Source organism: Martes martes, assembly GCF_963455335.1.
Source record: "Martes martes genome assembly, chromosome: 8".
Taxonomy (NCBI): Eukaryota; Metazoa; Chordata; class Mammalia; order Carnivora; family Mustelidae; genus Martes; species Martes martes.
Genome location: NC_137895.1, coordinates 130,101,604 through 130,120,104, shown reverse-complemented (window position 1 = coordinate 130,120,104; position 18,501 = coordinate 130,101,604). Strand labels below are relative to the sequence as shown.

The following is an 18,501-nucleotide window of genomic DNA, read 5'->3' as shown; positions in this document are numbered from 1 at the left end:
GTCTCTTTGCATTTACCCTCATTGGAATTCATTTAGCTGCTTGAATGTATATGTCCATTTTTTCCTCAAATCTGGAAATTTTTCAGCCATTGTTTCTTTAAATAGGCGCTCTATTTCTTTCCTACCTCTCCTTCTGGGTCTCCTGTAATGCATATGTAGTCTTTTTGTGGTGTCTTATATGGCTCATAGGCTCTCTTTACTTTCCTGCATTTTTTTTTTCATTCCTCTGACTCGGTAATTTCACATGATGTTTTCTAATTTGCTGATTTTGTTGTTGTTGTTGTTGTTCTGCTTGATCAAGTCTGAAGTTGGATCTGTCTAGTAAATTTTTCAGTTTAATGTTGTATTCTTCAACTCCAAAGTTTGTTTACCTTTTATTAAAGTTTCTATTTTTGTGTTGATATTCTTATTTTGTTCATGCATTGTTTCCCTGATTTTATTTAGGTATCTATTTGTGTTGTCTTTTAGCTCACTGAGCATCTTTAGAAGGGTTATTTTAAATTATTTGTCAGGTAATTTGTAGCTTTCCATTTCTTTAGGGTTGGTTGTGGTGCTTTATTTTGCTCCTTTGATTGAACCATCTTTACCTGTTTTTTTGTGGGTCTTTTGATCTTTTGTTGAGGGTTGGGTGTATGAGAAGACTGTGAGCTCTTCTAGTCTTAACTGACTGGCTTCACAGAGTGTAAGACCTTCACTAACCAGCCTGGCTGAAGATCCTGTGAACCTCTCAAACTCTTTCTGGGGACGCATATTTTCTGGGTTTGTGTGTGTAGTTTCTGAGGCTGGCTTTTGTCCTCTCCTTAAGCTGCCATAATCTCTTTCCTCTCTTTGGCATGTGCCTGTGACGATGAGGTCTCCCTGATGCTATCGCATGCCCCGGTGCTTAACTTTCTTCTGAGCAGCCTTCAGCCTGGCATCCAAACGATGCTGCCTTCCTGTGAGCATTATAGCCAGGCAAGAGAGAAACCTAGTTCTTTGGGCATCCCCTTAGCATGCCAAATCATTGAATGCATTTTCCTCTTTTCTCTTCCTCTCCCATAGGGAGAAACTAGGTATTGGTTGTTTTTTCCCCCTTAATTGCGCTTCATTGCGTGAGAGAAGGGGATTAAGGTAGGGAAATGTGATGAACTCTTGTCTGTTCACTGTGGCTCTTTTTGGCTTTTACTCACCTAGGTAATACAGTTGCTTAACTGGTTTCTGGAGTTGTCTGAGACCATTTGGTCTTTATATTGTTGTTAAGTTTCTTCTAAGGAAACAAGGGCCTGCGTTTTTCTCTGTTCCACCATCTTGCTGATGCCAGCCCCTGTACATATTTGGTTTTTAACTCCAGTCACTGTTAGGATATTTTACCTGTGTTACCTACCATGCCTATACAGATAATCACAGCTGTGTTACTATTAGAGGCTTTATTGCTAAAGGGCTATTTTTGGTAACTGTTATAATTTGATGTTAAATGTAGTTCTTTAATAAACATAAGTTTATTCTGTTTTGGGGTGTGTTTTTTTTTTTTTCTTTTAAAGGTTTTATTTATTTGGGGGAGAGAGCACGAGCAGGGAAGGGGCAGAAGGAAAGGGAGAAGCTGGCTCCCCGCTGAGCAGGGAGACTAATGTGGGGCTGGATTCCAGGATCCTGGGATCATGACCTGAGCTGAAGGCAGAAGCATAATGGACTCAGCCATGCAGGCACCCCTGTGTGTGTTAATTTGAATAGGAAGTGATAGATAATTTTAATAAGGGTTGTTTTGTTGGCTGGTTTATTTTTAGGCTTTTTGTGAAATTTTGAAATTACTAACTATAAATTCTAGTCAGTGCTATGGTGACATTTTGTTAATAAGAAAGATTCAGTAGTGTCTGAATCACGTTCTCGAACTTCTAACAGAGTCCCTTGTTTACAGAACATAGAGGAATAATATCCTTAGCTGCCTTGCAAGATGTGACAGTTTTTGGAAATATCTATGGCTATAAATAGGGTATGGTCTTCGAAGATGTGGTGTAGTCCTGAGTGTTCAAAACCAAGGGATTGTTTTCTGAATATTTCTGAATATTCTGAATATTGTTTTCTGAAATTACCTAAAGTTTTGGGTGGTCAGTCAGAGAAGGCAAGGTACCAGGGGACTGAAGAGCAACCTAGAGGTTGTGGACCCAGAGTGGGTAGTTTCCTTATAAAGAAACAGCATAAAATAAAACAAGGATATTAAAGGAGATGTTGTGGGAAGGGGGGAGGTTATCATTGAGCATCTGGTGTGTTTCCAGTGCTTTAGATTGATTTCATTTGGCCATCACAAAAAGTAAGTGAGTCCTATAGTATTTCCATTCAGCTAAGAAGACTGAATGGGAAAGGTTAAATAAAAGAGTTGAGGGGCAGCATTGGGTAGTGTGATTGGCGGATTGGGCATCAGATCCATACGTATTGGCATTAGAATCCGTTTAAGCTGTGGACATAAGTTGCTTAAAATTCAGCTTCCTTGTCTGTAAAATTACCATAGTGCTTATGTTATAGGATTGTTGTAGGAATTAAATGAAAACATGCATGATGAGTTTTTAACCTAATGTCTGGGAAATTGTATGCACTTAATTAATGTTATTTGTCACTAGCAAATATAATTATATTTGTATATAAATATATAAATCTGTATAAATCTGTAAATATATATATACATGTTGAGTTTTTAACTTAATGTCTGGAAAATTTTATGCCCTCAATGTTATTTTTCCACTAACATTTATATATATGTATATATTTATATAAAAATACATGTGTATTTACATTTACACATATAAGTGTGTATGTATAAATATATATGTATATATATTTGTATTTGTATGTTTATACATCACATATAGGTACACACACATATATATATATAACTTACATTGGTATTTTATTGGTTTCCCAAGGTCTCATACCTTGTAAGTTGAGCATGTAGTACATGGTAGTCAGGAGGCTGGTCTCTCACCAAAGCCTATATTCTTTTCATTGTAGAACCTCAAAAAGTTTGCTAGATTGGAGGAAATGAGAAGTAGAGTGATGAAAATGAGGTCGAAGAGTGCTAATAAAGCTGTCATCTGTTGATTGGCTGCTATAGGTTAGGTGTTTTACTTATGTCATTGCATTTAATCTCATTTCATTAAATAGCCTGGCCAAGACCAGGGAGTCGGTATGGCAGAGCTGGTCTGTCTCATTTCAAAATCTGTGCTCTCCTCATTCGGTAGTGCTCTCTCCCCATAGGTAAACTAATGAGGTTATTCTGACCTCGAAGGGAAAAGGAGCCCTTGGAGGGTTGGAACTGGTCACACAAAGAAGGACTTCTGAATGAGGTTCGTTACGCACTTTTTAAGGGCACATGATGATACGGGTTCCATCTCTAGGGAAATCTAGTGGGGGATGAAAGCTCAAGAAGAATAGAAAATTATGTTGATGTAGATACAAGATTGGTTTTTCCAATAGAGAGGACTTAAGGGAATGCTGATGGAATGCTGGGATGGATCTGGAGTTGAGACTAGGTCAAAGAGAAGACTAAGTCACCATTCTCCCCTGCTCCCAACAGTTAGAGGAGAGTGCCAAAGTACAGGGGGGAAAAGGGTCATTGATGGTTAATGGTATAATCTTGAAGACTATCCAAGACTTCTTCGTAGTGGGTGGTAGAACATAGACGATGAAAAAAGTCATCATCAGAAAAGAAGTGTCCCGCTGTGAGAGGTGGGGGAGTGCACAGCACTAGAAAGGCCACTGGTTTTACTTGAGGGCGGTCTGAGCGAAAACCCTGGGGTCTTGATGCACTGATTTGCTGTAGATGGTTTGCCTAGTCTAGAGTGAGGTCTTAGCTTGCAAATGTCGTTCATTACACCTGTGCTTCCAGGTGGGGGAACCTGAGTGATCGAGCGTGACAGTGTGTGCCTTCTCGCCGAGAACCCTGACCGGGAGCAACCCTGACCTGTGTGGTTAGTGCCCCTTTTGGGCAAGTGTGCCAGGCCTCCTTGCAGACTTTCCTAATGGCTTTAAAGCTCGGGTGTCTTCACCTGGGGGTTATAAAGCAGCATTTCCCCTCTTTTAAGTCTTCAGAGTTTTATACGATTCCTTCAATGGAATTTTATTTTTTCTCTTGCTTTGGTATTTTCCTTTCCATTTTTAGAAAGGAGATAATAGGAGTTTTGCATTATGCAGTAATTGAACCCTCTTGGGTTGGTGAAATGTGGGGTGTTTTTAATCTTTCTTAATTTTCCCCTTTTCCTTGAGAGCCAGGGTTTTTTGTGTTTGGTTGTATATAACGTATTTACTTATATATAGCAGCTACCGTGTTGCCAGTTTTAATTTTCTTGGTGTACTGACAGATTTTAAGATTCTTGGAATAGATAAAATTCAAATGTGATTTTTGTGTATGGTTAGGAACTGCATAGTTTAAAAACCTGTATCGGTTCTTTTGCATACATTCCTGCATTAAACAGTGGAAGTTGTTTTTAAAAACTCCTTTCCTTTCAATATTTAAAAAAATCAATAAAAATGTTACTGGAAAGTATGCTACTTTTAGATCTTTAAGGGACCAGCAGGTAGAGTATCATGGCCTAGAACTCTGCCCTCTCTGTCTCTGTAAATATTTTAGGAACAAGGTTATAGCCAAACTCATATATGTATTGCCTGTATTGAGACAGAAGCCATAGGGACCACAAAGGCTAAAATATTTACTGTCTGCCTTTTGCAGGAAATGTGTGCTTCTCCCTGGCATAGAATAGTAGTTTCCACTTTTAGGGTCTCTGGACATCTTTACATTCTTAAAAATTATTAAGGACTCCAAAGAATTTTATTTATATGTATTTTGTTGATATTTACCATATTAGAAATTAAAACTGAGCCATGAAAAGGATTATTTCAATTCGTTTAAAAATAATGATATTAGGGATGTCTGGCTGGCTCAGTTAACAGAGCGTGTGACTCTTGATCTCAGGGTTGTGAGTCCCAGCCCCACATTGGGCGCAGAGAAGACTTAAAAATAAAATAACAGGGGCGCCTGGGTGGCTCAGTGGGTTAAGCCTCTGCCTTCGGCTCAGGTCATGATCCCAGGGTTCTGGGATCGAGCCCCACATTGGACTCTGCTCAGCAGGGAGCCTGCTTCCTCTCCTCTCTCTCTGCCTGCCTCTCTGCCTACTTGTGATCTCTGTCTGTCAAATAAATAAATAAAATCTTTAAAAAAAAATAAAATAACAATATTAAACTTGTTACTTGTTAACAGAAATAACATTTTTTTTAAAAGAGAGGTGGATTGAGAGAGAGAGATGAGGGAGAGGCAGGCTCCACGCCCAGCGCAGAGCCCGAGGTGGGGCCTTGTGATCCTGACCTGAGTCAAGATCAAGGGTCGGACATCTAACTCCCTGAGCCACCCGGGTGCCCCAGAATAACATTACTATGAAAAATAACTTGTTTCCCAAAACAAAAGATTTGGTAGATTGGAAATTTCTCTGGTGCCTAGATTAGTAGACTGCCATTTCCACATCTGTGCATACTTTCCATTTGTTGCTGTATGTTTAGGTTGGCGGATATGAAGAAAATGACACAGGTCTGCACGTGGAAGAGGGACGAGTGTTTTGATGGCCCGTTCAGTGAATCATGGAGATTCTTTGATACAACACCAAAACTGGTTGCATGGTTGTTTATTAAAGAGAGTTGCAATGTGGAATCTGAAAGTGTATCGATAAACTTACCGTATTGCAACTGTGAAATCCATTGCTCCGTCTTGCACTTTGAATGAATCTTTTATTTGTGCATGATTTTCTCATATCACATATTGATATTTTAAAAAATAATTGGTTCACAATCTGCATGTAGACACTATTTTAAAAAAATCACGTGGCTTAATATCGCCACTGATCTCAGAAGAGCCTTTGTGTGTTGGGAACCTGCTATGCAAACTGGGGGCTGGGTTCTAGTGTGTTTGCATTTCTCAGCCTCTTGCAAGGTGAGGCCAAGGCAGCCTCTTATGGACCTGAGTTTTATACAATTGCAATTTTTGCTCGAAGCTTCTATTTTATCATTAGCAACGAGTACCGTCAGGTTTGGTTTTTTTTTTTTTTTCAAAGTCTCAGATTTATTTCATTCATTTTCAAGAAAATGTTTCCCAAATACTCAAGTAAGGGGAATAGCTGAATAACTTGTCTTTCCATTGTTCTTTTAAGTAAAAATAGTTTTCCACGAGAAAAGCGACTGGTTTGGTTTACAGTAACCATCACACAGGTGTTTTTCTTTGAGACAGACATGACTTCATTTACGGCAACAGCACTTTCTGTACTTCTCATTTCATCACACCGAACACTAAAAAGATGGATGCTGAAGAGGCAATTATATAGGAATTTGATTTAAGAACTTTTTACTTGATTAAGAACATTCTAGAGTGAACATTTTTTCTCTTTCTGCTCCTCCCCTGTCGTTGTCGTCGTCTGTTTTAATGTGGGGGCTTGGCACGGAAGAGCACAAGGACGAATAATTCCAGTCGGGTTCTAGCAGTTTCTCCCATTACTTTTTACTGTCAGTGCAGATGTCGACACAGTACAAAAGGCAAATGGCATCTCGGTATTTTTATGAAAATAATCTGACCTCATGAACCCCTCTGAGAGAGTCTGGGAGACCACTGGGGGTTTGCAGACCACACTCAGAGAGCTGCTGGTGTAAATGGTCTAAACACCATTTTAGGTAAGTGGATTTATGCCACTTAGCTCTGGGTTGCCTCCTCTGTTGTCTTAACAGGTATGATTTATGAAGTTTTCAATAATGTTAACCGATACCAGTTTGCTGCTTGCATTGGCTAACATATAACTTGTGAATCTTTCATATCGAGCTTTTAAAAAAATCTGAGTTTTTCCCAAAGATTTTTATCAGCATAAGGAGGGGAAGCAGCAGACAGACAGAGAAGCTGACTCCCCGCTGAGCAAGAAGCCTGATGTGGGATTCGATCCTAGGACCCTGGGATCATAAATTTTTTAGAAAAATTTACTCTGTGTTACTTTATTGCTCTATCCGACTTTGAAAGCTTAGAATACTTGTAACCGGTGAAATAACCTGCGGTTGGATTACTGGGTACAGTTACTGTCTCCTGAAACAGTAGCATATTAATAGGATTTTTAAATATTTATGATGAGTTAATTTAAAGTTTTCATGTTTGGGGCACCTGGGTGGCTCAGTCAGCTAAGCGTCTGACTCGATTTCAGCTCAGGTCGTGATCTCAGGGTCATGAGACTGAGCCCCACATTGGGCTCTGTGCTCAGCATGGAATCTGCTTGAGGTTCTCTCCTCCTCCCTCTACCCCTCCCCCTGCTCACATTCTCTCTTTCTCTGTAAATACATAAATAAAATCTTAAAAATGTTTTCATATTCTTGCATATTCTGCCAAATTGAGAGGAACTGTGTTTGGAAACTAGGTCCAGCATTGATTTCTTGTTCAGATGCTTAAACTTGGTGGGTCTGTGTCCTGTTGTGGTTTATGATAAGAAAGCTATATTTGGTTTTGCCTCCCATTTTTGGCACAGAGCACCTAAAACCCTAGCTGATAAGAGTAATAAAGGTAATCTTGTTACTGGTGATGTGCCCCTTGCAGTCACACCTGTGACTATGGTAACACCAGTGCCTTTTGTAAAGGGGCTGAGAGTGGAGGCTGGTCGCCGGTGGACCAGCCTTGGTTAGAGAGTTGAACTTGCAGTCGTACCTCTGGAGATGTGTGAGGGGCTAGAGGCAGCGTCAGTCACTGATGGCCAGCGATCGAATCAGTCATGCCTATATAAGGAAGTCTCCATAAAAACCCAAAAGGACAGAGTTCAGAGTGCTTCTGGGTCGGTGAATGGGTGAAGGTGTGGGGGGGGTGGGGTGGGGGGCGGCAGGTGGGAGAAGGGATGTGGGGGAGGCTGGGAGGTAGGGTTGCAGAGAGTCATGCGCCTGGAAAGAAAGAGAGCCCGGGGGCCCTGTGCTCCTTCCCACATGCTTGCCCTGGTATCTCTTCTATCTGGCTGTTCCGGAGTTGCATCTTTTTATAATAAACTGGTGATCTAGTCAGTAAATGTTTTCCTGAGTTTTTTGAGTGGCTCTCACAAATTAATAAAAATCAAGCAGGGATTCATGGGAACCTCTGATTTATAGTGAATTGATCAGAAGCACAGGTGACCGCCTAAATTTGTGATGGACATGGTGGCGGGGGAGTCTTGTGGGGCCGCGCCCTTAACCTGTGGGATCTGATGCCGTGTGCAGGTGGCGAGTGCCAGAACTGGATTAAACTGTAGGACACAGCTCGTGCCGCAGAATTGCCGGATGTGTGGAACACTGCAGTTGGTGTCAGAAGTGGTGTTATAGTGAAGTATTGAGAGGAAGAGGAGTGTGTATTTCTTAATATACACAGGAGGAGTGTATATTTCTTTATAGTCGTGTGTGCATATGAATGAAAATTTCTGCAGATGGCTGTTTTTCTGGGTGCAATGAGACCGTTTTTGCTTTACAGAAAACGCCAAACTTTGTGCGACAAACACTTGCACTTCCGTGGTTGACCATTAGATGTCATGAGTGCCACGGGAGCCCTAAGGGTTACCCAAGGCCAGTAGAAACTGAACGTTGTAAGCTCTAGACCGTCACATATTTCACTGTTTCCACATGATCGATGCCAGAAGAACCCGATACTGTGTGATATATAGAAGCAAGGTGCAACTGGAATAATGAAATTTCAAAAATAAGCCTTTTTAAAGGAGGGTTGTAATAGTTCTATTGGGTATTGTAAATGTTTCAGGTGCACTTGATATCGCTGTTGGGTTCCTGGTGTTTGGGTCTCTCTCTTTTTTATGGAAAGATGGATTGAACTTCAATTTAAGAATATTCGGTAATCCCTCTCAGGACGTACTGTAACAGCTGGTATTTTGGTGTTGTAGTAAATCGATTCCATACAACAGTCAGTAATAATTACGGCTGGGTTCTGACAAATTCCAAAGTATTTTCAATAAATTTAGCCAAAGAAAATAACATGATCACTACAAAAATTTAGCTCAGTTTGAGAGTTAAACCCAGCAACTCTGCTTCGTTGCACAAAATAGTAAGCATTTTTTACTGGTTGGGATTTTATCAAACCATTTGCTTTTTATTAGTATACGTAGATATGTTCTGAGAAGATAATTACTTTGTAGCATATATTTCTTAAGTAATACGACTTTGGGAAGAATTAACTTTGGGTGCTCGTCATGAAATAAAGTGAGAAATGCTGAGGCCTTTCATAAATGGCTTTATGTGTATAGCACCAGTATCAACTCAGAAGGATGTTTTGCTGTGGGGATGTAAGGTTGCCTTAGTAGTAATAGAATGATATAAGATCACTTACTATATATGGTGTTTGTGGTTTATAAAAGTGAAGCATTGTAAGATCTTTAAGGCACGAAGAAGGGGTTAGTATCTATGGCGTAGACTGTTGTGCATATATTTCTATAGTTAAGCTATCTATACGATTTAAATTATGATTTTTGGCATAAAGAGCTTAAATTATCTACGTAACACACACACACACACACACACACACACACACACACACACACGATAACTACCCACATGTGTACACATATTGCCCTAATGGTAGAAATGAGTGTGCGTACGCTTTACAAATTTCAACCGTTTCCTCCTTTTTTTCTCATCGAAACAATAGTCTTACTGAGTGCCTCCTTTAAATCATGTATGGTCTGTTTCATACAGACCGTAATGAAGGAACACTTTTATGTAGTTGAATTTTAATCCTGATTGTTAGAATAATTTATGAAAGCAAAGCAGAGTTGCCTCTTAAAATTATTGGGGAAAACAGCCTTAGAGATGGGCATTAATGAAACTTTGTCTTTCTCACTTATTTTTAGCTTCGTGATTTAGAGTTTATTTGGTCTTTAACTGCCCTCATATTTTCAGTTAACAGTCTTTGCATACTTTATCAACCCTTGTAATATGAAACAAAATGCAGGCCACTGCATTAGTTAGTTTGGTTCAAGATAGTCTCTTTGGTGAATTTTTTCATACTAACGTTCGCTTTCATAGTTAAAAAGCTAATTTAGAAGGTTTTAATAGAATTTTGCAGCTCGGATTTTTTCAAGTGAAATTTGGCAAGCCTGTTACCCTTATTCTGTAATATGAATCAGCAATTTAAGGGCTTCACGGGTTGAAGTGAGCCAGTTTTTCGAGTGTTTATAATATCTGTTTTTCTTGTTAATATATGTTAAAATATGCTTTTAAATTACTGAATTTGCTTTATAGAGAACTGGGGGGAAAATGCATTAAAAATGGACTTAAACACATTGCGCGGGTCTTCTGATTTCTAAAAAAATGTAAATGGAGTGTATTTTCCGTTATTAGGCAGCAGTGGTCCAAATTTAAACCACATGGCCTTCTCCTAGGTGTCAGGCCAGCGTAAATTTTAATCTCGCTACTTTCTTTTATGTTTTCATTTTATAATCTCATTGCCTGAATTAAACAGCTCCAGTCACAAGAGCCAGCGTTTCTTGTTTGCTGGTCACATGCCAGACGCTGTGTTGTGAGTCTTAGCGTATTTAATTATCAAACAGTTCTAAACTGCTCTTATCTCCATTCGTATAGACGGAAGTGAAGGTGCAGTAGGATCAAATACATTGTCCAAGATCACGGTTTAGCAGGTGGAAAGATTAGGCCAAACTCTGGAGTCCTTGCTCTTCCGCTAGGAGACAACAGCCCCCTACTGCTTACGGCGGGATAACCCGTAGTTAAAACAACTTTTGAAAAAAATTGGTATTTTTTCAAAGTGCGTCAAGCTTAGCTTTTTACTAAAAGAACTGACTTTTGTGTATTAGCATGGATCGGGAGGCCTCGTTTAGATTGCTAACACTTCTGCAACTCCCTAACCTTTTCAAGTCTAGTAGTTTCTCCAGGTGATTGGCAGTTTCAGTTAGAGGACTCGGCAGTGCCGTATTAGGATGAGCTAGTTAACAAATCACAAGTGTGTTTGTAAGTCATGGACCATCGACAGAGTCTCTGTTCTGCATTAGAAATACAGCGTGGAATCACAGTAATAGATTGAGAGCATCTTAGGATAGCGCTGGCTTTAAAAACCTTCTTTATGGGACGCCTGGGTGGCTCAGTGGGTTAAAGCCTCTGCCTTCAGCTCAGGTCATGATCCCAGGGTCCTGGGATCGAGCCCCGCATTGGGCTTTCTGCTCAGCGGGGAGCCTGCTTCCTCCTCTCTCTCTCTGCCTGCCTCTGCCTACTTGTGATCTTGTGTGTCAAATAAATAAATAAAATCTTAAACAAACAAACAAACCTTCTTTACATTCTTAATCTGCATCCAGCGGCCCTCAAACCAACTGCATACATCTTGCAGGAAGCCTTGATACATGCAGGAGGAGCTTTCGTGGTTTTAACTAGAAATTTCACATCCAAATCAAAAACTCTCACCCTTCTTCCTGTGTGCACCTAGCGTGTAGACAGATTTGGAAGAATGGTTAAGCGTGTTGGAATAAGAACTCTGAATTAGTTGTAGAACGTTGCAATTTAGTCGCCTTCCCTATTACTATTTTTAAAGTGTTTTTCTTCTTTTTTTAGAAACGGCCTGCTTGGTATATAAATCTTGGTCGACAGTGTGGCTGCAGGCCACTGGACTGGAATTCTCCGTGGCTTTCTAAGCGGAGAGTGTCTGGTGTGTGCTGTCCTGGCCTGCGGCTTGCATCATGCCAGCCTTGTCAACAGGATCTGGGAGCGACGCAGGTATGTGAATCCATGAGGGGCGGGTTTCCATCCATCGTCACTGAAATTTTCTTGTTCACCGTGAAAAACCGCGTTGCTTTAAGTGAGCGCAGATGGATCAGGCTTGCTTTTCTGGAACCTGCGTGAGGGGCACAAAATCAACTCAGATGCATCCTTCCAAGATAAGAGTTGTCAAAGGACCTGTTGGCTCGTGATGATGCCCTCCTACGGCCTTGCCTTTTGGAATACTGCCATGCATTTAAGTGCTTTTTTAAGAAAATTGAGTGTTTTAAAGCATACAAAAAAGCGTGCCAAATACTGTGATAGTCCTGTTACCCTTCACTCAGATTTGATAACAGGTATGAACCTTTCTGCCATACTTCAGACTCCTCACTTTTTTAAGAAGTGAAACAAGGGCTCCTGGGTGGCTCAGCTGTTAAGCGTCTGCCTTCAGTTCAGGTCATGATCTCTGGGTTCTGGGATTGAGCCCCAAATCGGTCTCCCTGCTCAGTGGGAAGCCTGCTTCTCCCTCTCCCACTTCCCCTGCTTGTGTTCCCTCTCTCGCTGTGTCTCTGTCAAATAATTGAATAAAATCTTTAAAACAAACAAAAGAAATGAAACACAGTCTCTGTGTACCATTCTGGCATTTTCTTTCTTCCTATCCCCACAGGTTAATAAACTAGTCCGAAGTTGACATATGTCGTTAAGGGTTTCAGTTAAAACAAACAAGCATAGTTCACCTCATCATCAGTGGTGAGATTTAGTGGTACTTGGAATAAAGGGTTCCAAGAAAGAGAAGAAACTCATGTATGTATGTATGTATGTATGTGCAGAATCCTGTCCTTCTGACCTGTTTCAAGGGGGTATGCGAGGGAGGTTGGTGCCCCCTTTGAAGTTTTATTCTGGGATCAGCACTTTTTATTTTTCATTTAAAAGAAATTTTAATTAATTCGTTAAATTTTTTTTTTTTTTTTTTTTTTAGTTTGGTCAACACACAATGTTACGTTAGTTTCAGGTGTACAGAGTAGTGATTCAGCTTCTCTGTAGGTTGTGCTGTGCTGCCCACAAGTGTAGCTGCCATCTGTCGCCACCCAACACTGTTACAGTGTAATTGACTGTATTCCTTATGCTGTGCCTTTAAGCTCCCAGGACTCATTCATCCCATCACTAGAAGCCTGCCTCTCCCACGCCCCTTCCCCCATTTTGCCCATCCTCCCAGCTGCCTCCCCTCTGGCAACCATCAGTTTGGTTTCTGTATTTATAGGTGTGAAAATCAGCACTTAAAAAAAAAAATTCGTGGACCTTTCGCCGAACTATTAGAATGTGAGCAGGGATGAGGAGCTGCGCCTTGCGTTGTTTTTTTTTTTTTTTTTTTTAAGATTTTATTTATTTATTTGACAGAGATCACAAGTAGGCAGAGAGGCAGGCAGAGAGAGAGGAAGGGGAGCAGGCTCCCGGCTGAGCAGAGAGCCCAAAGTGGGGCTCAATCCCAGGACGCTGGGATCATGACCGGAGCCGAAGACAGAGGCTTTAACCCACTGAGCCACCCAGGCGCCCCTATGCCTTGCATTTTTAAAACCCCCCTCAAAAGAAGTGGCATAGTGTGTGACTAAATGTTCTGTGTGTTGCACTGACCGTCCTGAATTTGGCTTAAGCCAGTGCCGTTCTGTAAGCAGCTGTGATGGCGGTCTTTGGTGTGGGCAGTTACTGGCACCGTAATTTTAACAAAGCTGAGCCACAAATTTGGAGTTATCCTTCCTTGCTCTCTCAAGCATATCTGTACCTACCTTTTGGCAAGTTTTGTCTCGTCTTTATCTGCCTGTAATGATTTTTTCCACTGTAATTTACACTGAGGATTAGTTTTTCTTAGGAAGTGATTTTGATTTTCAAATACATAAAAATCTTTTTTTTCTCAAGACATTCGCTTGGAAGCCAGGTCCTTTGGAAAAAATTTTTTTGCTTCATTTTAGTTTTTATATAGTCCCACATTGTGTTCTACTATATAAAATGAATGATTTAACTTTCCATAGTGGTTTGGGAAATTATAGATGAAATTTATTTGAACCATAAATTTACTGCTGTTGTGTAGTGAATAAGTTTTATGCCTTGCTGTTCGCCAAAAATGCCTCAATTTAATTGAATGCAAAATATTGTTGCTTACAGCTATCTCGAGGAATGATTAAAATGGAGTATTTGTAGTTCATGGGGACAGTCGAAGGGTCACTCATGAAAATAGCAGAGGCTACTCAGAATTGGAAAAGGACTTTCCCCACGTAGCTGGCTCACATGGTGCAAATCTCAAGTGCCCATGTGACTCACACCTGGCTTTGTGATCTTTTTTGACCCATATGTCCCAGCAGGGTTAGAGTCAAGCAGGGAAGACGTGCCTGTTGCAAGAGAAGTTCCAGCGTTCAGGGAGGCTGTAGTGCGTGGTGCACGCAGGAGACGCTTACTGTTCCCTTGTAGTTCCTTGCAGACCAGATACAGTTTACCGGTCAGGGGTCTTTCTGACCCTAGATAGTGTTGCTTAGCAATGTCCTCTCCAGGGCGCTGAGCCGGAGAGCATAACTGAGGAGCAGATGCTCATGCAGCAGGAGAGAGTGGCTCGCAGCCGCTCCAGTGCCCATAGTACTCAACCTGGGAAACTACTTCCAAATACTTTCTGTGTAAAACTTAGACCATTTCTTCCCCTCCCCTTTCTACTTATTTCACTAAGGAAAAAAGTGTTTAATTACACAAGGAATCCATAAAAACATCCTCCTTGTCAAAGATGCGTAGATAAAAAAGGAAAGAAATTTTTTACCCACCCTGACCCTGCCCCCAATCTCATTTTCTTTCTCCGTTTGATGAATATCCTTCCAGAACGTTCTGTACGTTCAGCAGTTATATATGGATGTCCAGAAATAATATTGTTTTAGGTCGTTTTGTTCTTTACTTTTTAATCAGATTCTGTCATACTCGGGGTTGTTCTATAATGTTCTTTCCTATATCAAGTAATGTCTCAGAACTGTATTTCCATGGGGTGTGTGTGTGTGTGTGCACGCGCGAGTGTGCACCTTTATAACTTTCTATCTGTACATACCTCTGTATATCTACCTCATTCCTTTTTTTAAAAAAATATTTATTTATTTGAGAGACAGAGATCATAAGTAGGCGGTGGGGGGAGGGGAAGCAGGCTCCTTGCCGACCAGAGAGCCTGATGCGGGGCTCGATCCCAGGACCCTGGGATCACGACCTGAGCCGAAGGCAGAGGCTTTAACCCACTGAGCCACCCAGGTGCCCCCTGCCTTTTTTTTTTTTAAAGATTTTATTTATTTTCTACCTCATTCTTTTAAACCAAGGCATACTTTTTTTGTAATATCACAATTCAGTGAACCATACTTCTGTTGATGAAAGACTTGGCTTTGCTCCTTTTGTTATATTTTGGAAGAAAAGATGTAAACCTTGAATGGATGTTGCCAAATTGTCCCCCAGAGTGGCTGAAGCACTCAGTATCCTGTGGACAGTGCCTTAAGGATTCCTTCCCCCATGTTCTTGCTGAGCTTCAATATCACAAGCCTTTATACTTTTTCCCCATGGTAAAAATGGGTAAAACATGGTATCTTAAGTGTTAAATGTGCATTACTATTGATACTGAACATATTTCCATTTGTTTAATGGCCATTTGTTCTTCTGATATCTCAGTTCATATCCTTTCCCTTTTTTCTATTGATTATCATTTTCTTAACGCTTTTACAGAATGTCTTTATTTGTATTTTGTATATTATGGAGCATTTTAGGTTGAACATCATTTTTTCTGGTCAGCCGTTTGTCCTTTTGTTCTTTAATAGTATCATTTCTTTTATTGAAGTTGATATCTTTTATGTGGACAAATCAATGTTTTCTCTATGGTTAATGGTTTTTCTTACCCCCCTCATGCTTTCATACCTACTGCAAGGTCATGAAGATGTTCTCTAAGATTTTCTTCTGATAATGAAGATAGTTAGTTTTTACACCTTTGGAATTTTAGTCCAACTGTGATTTATATGTGGAGTGAAGTCGTATTCTAATTTTATTTCCCACGTGAATAGCCAGTGATCCCCAGATCACTTAATTCAGTAGTTTGTCCTTTCCACATAAAATTGTAATATCCCCTCTGTTGTACAACAGTATTGCATATACATTCTGGGCCTTCTTTCTTGGCTTTAAAAAAAATAATTTTAATGGACCTTATGTTTCAGAGCAATTTCAGATTTACAGAAAGATTACGAAGATAGTAAAAAAGTTCCAGTACACCTTATACCTTGTTTTCCCTGATTATTAACTTCTTACCTTTGTTTGGTACATTCATTTCAGTTAGTGAATCAGTATTGATACACTATTATTAACTATAGTCTGTCTATGCTTTATTCAGATTTTCTGTTTTCCCTTTGTATATATGTTGTATATTAATCTCTCTATAATACATTGTGTGTGTGTGCAATTTCATTAGGCTCCTCTTGGCTCTGAAAGTTTCTCAGACTTTCCTTGTCTTTGGTGACCTTGACCCTTCTACAAGTACTTGTCAGGTGTGTTGTGGAACTCCCCTCTCTTGGAATTTGTCTGATGTAAAGTGCCATTGTTACTGTATCAGGGGTAAGGGTACGTACTGTCAACTTGACCTATGACTGTCGATGTTGGCCAACAGGGCAAAGTAGTATTTGTCCCATTTCTCCATTGTGAAGTTTCTCTCTTTTCCCATTCTCATTTCCCGTTCATCTTTTCCCATTCTTTCCATCCTGTACTGCTTGCCAGGAGGTCTCTCTGTGCAGCCCCCACTAGAGTAGTGTGTTATGCTCCCCATCCTTTAGAAGCTAAACTATCTGTATAATAGCTTTGGAATAGCTATTATTCTCCCATTTATTTATTCAATCATTTATTCATATCAGTGTGGGCTCATGGATATTGATTGATATTTTGGGTTATAATGCAATACTAAATTTATTTTGTTGTTCAGAATGTTCCATTTTTGGGTGTTGGGAGCCATTTTAGTCGGCTCCCATGAGTGTGGACTTGCTTGTTTAGTTTTAACAGTTCCTTGCTTTTGACACTGCAAGGTGCCCCAGGCTCATTTTATAGTGCTTCAGTCCCGGACTCAGGCATTTCTCCAGGAGCCCTAGTGCCTTTTCCTGGCAAATGGGATTAGGACCCAGGATCTGGGTGATGGTTTGCCCATTGCTACCAGAGTGTTGTTACTTTAGGTGCTCTCATCTGACAGAGCAAAGAAATACATGCGTGTACACTAATCCACGTAGGCACACACATTATAAACATTTTTGTGTGCAATGAGCTGTAACTATACTTGGCTAAACATAAATTCTTATTGATGTCGTCAACTCTGATTCATTAACGAATGGATCATTTTAGGTCTTTTCCCCGGCTTCTTTGTAAACTCCCATTCCCAACGGTGAGAAACCTGGCTGTCACCATCTACCATCCATTTACATAATCAGTTCCAGTGTACATGTGAAGCAGAATCAGAATTGTTAACCTATGCCTCATGGGAAACCACTTTGATCAATTAGAGAGTTGACTTTCTTTTTTATTCCTCTGATAGTACTATGGAATCATTCCTTTTGAGCATAGTACCTGTGTTATTTCTAGTTTTATAAATTCATTAAGTGTGGTTTTTTCAAACGTTTAATATGTATTATGTACACAGAAATACACATAACTTTTATAAGACAGTTTTAAAACTGGTTATGATGCCAATAGCCATGGGATCACCATCTGGTTCAAGAAATCATGGTGCATAAACAATCTTGGAACACTACAAAAATAAAATTAAAATCTTAAAAAAAAAAATCAAGCATCCTGAAAGTAACCTGTATTATTTCTTCCCATTCACAAACTCCTCAACCTTCTTATGGGTGGACATTTAAAAAAAAACTTCAAAAAAACCCACTAAAACAACAAAAAAAAAACCCATAAAAAAACACATTAAAAAAAAACCAACAAACTGGTTCCTGTTTTACACCATACATAAAACATACTTCATGATTTATGTAAGCTCCCTGGGCAGTATCGTTTAATTTTGCTTGTTGAACTTTAGAAATGGGATTATACCGTACGAATTGAAGTAGTTCTGGGTGTTACAACCCCCTTCTCTTGCTCTGTGGCTTGTCTTCTCATTCTTTGTGCTGGCCTCCCCTATTCTGTATGCAGAAGTTGCTAGTTGAGCACCATTTTCCTTTAGGTTAGTGATTTCTGAACTGTATTCATGAAATGGTTTCTTAACTTGTGATCAAAAAGTTATTCCCTTTTCCATTTTGATTTTGTTACTCTAGAATAGTTTTTTGTTTGTAAGGTGTGAAGTTGGGCTCATAGTAATTTTTCCCATGTGGGTATCCAGTTGTCCCACCATGATGTAATAAAGACTCTGCCTCCCTCTGCTGTGCAACCATCTGGAACCTTCATTACTCTGTCACATTTCAGTGGTGATTGTGAACATCTTTGTTTTTAGTTCTGGATCTCAAAACACATAATTTCAGCATTTCTTCTTTGTCTTATTTGCTCTAGAATTTTTTCATCTATGCCCTTTACTAGATTATGGAAGTTACTATTTATTCTTAGTTTGCAAAATGACTTTTTAAATGACTAGCCATTGAACATTGTCAGGTGCTTTTTATTTATTTATTATAACAATCATGTGATTTGTTTCCAGTGAATCTAAGCATAGCAAATTTCTTTGGCTGTTGACTTTTTTGAAATGGATTTTTGACTATTAAACCAACTTGTATTTTAGAGATAAACCCAATTTGTTCATGATTTATTACC

General features: G+C 39.8%; 1 protein-coding gene across 2 annotated transcripts in view; it reads left to right on the top strand.

Moving 5' to 3' along the window:
• The window catches only part of MPP7 (MAGUK p55 scaffold protein 7), a 290,474-nt gene that overhangs the window by 66,544 nt on the left and 205,429 nt on the right, over nt 1-18,501 (top strand). For both annotated transcript variants that reach the window (XM_080812558.1, XM_080812557.1), the window contains one exon: nt 11,566-11,727. In XM_080812558.1, the coding sequence (XP_080668684.1) occupies nt 11,691-11,727 (37 nt within the window). In that variant the 5' untranslated portion in view covers nt 11,566-11,690. The remainder of the gene's footprint in view (nt 1-11,565; nt 11,728-18,501) is intronic.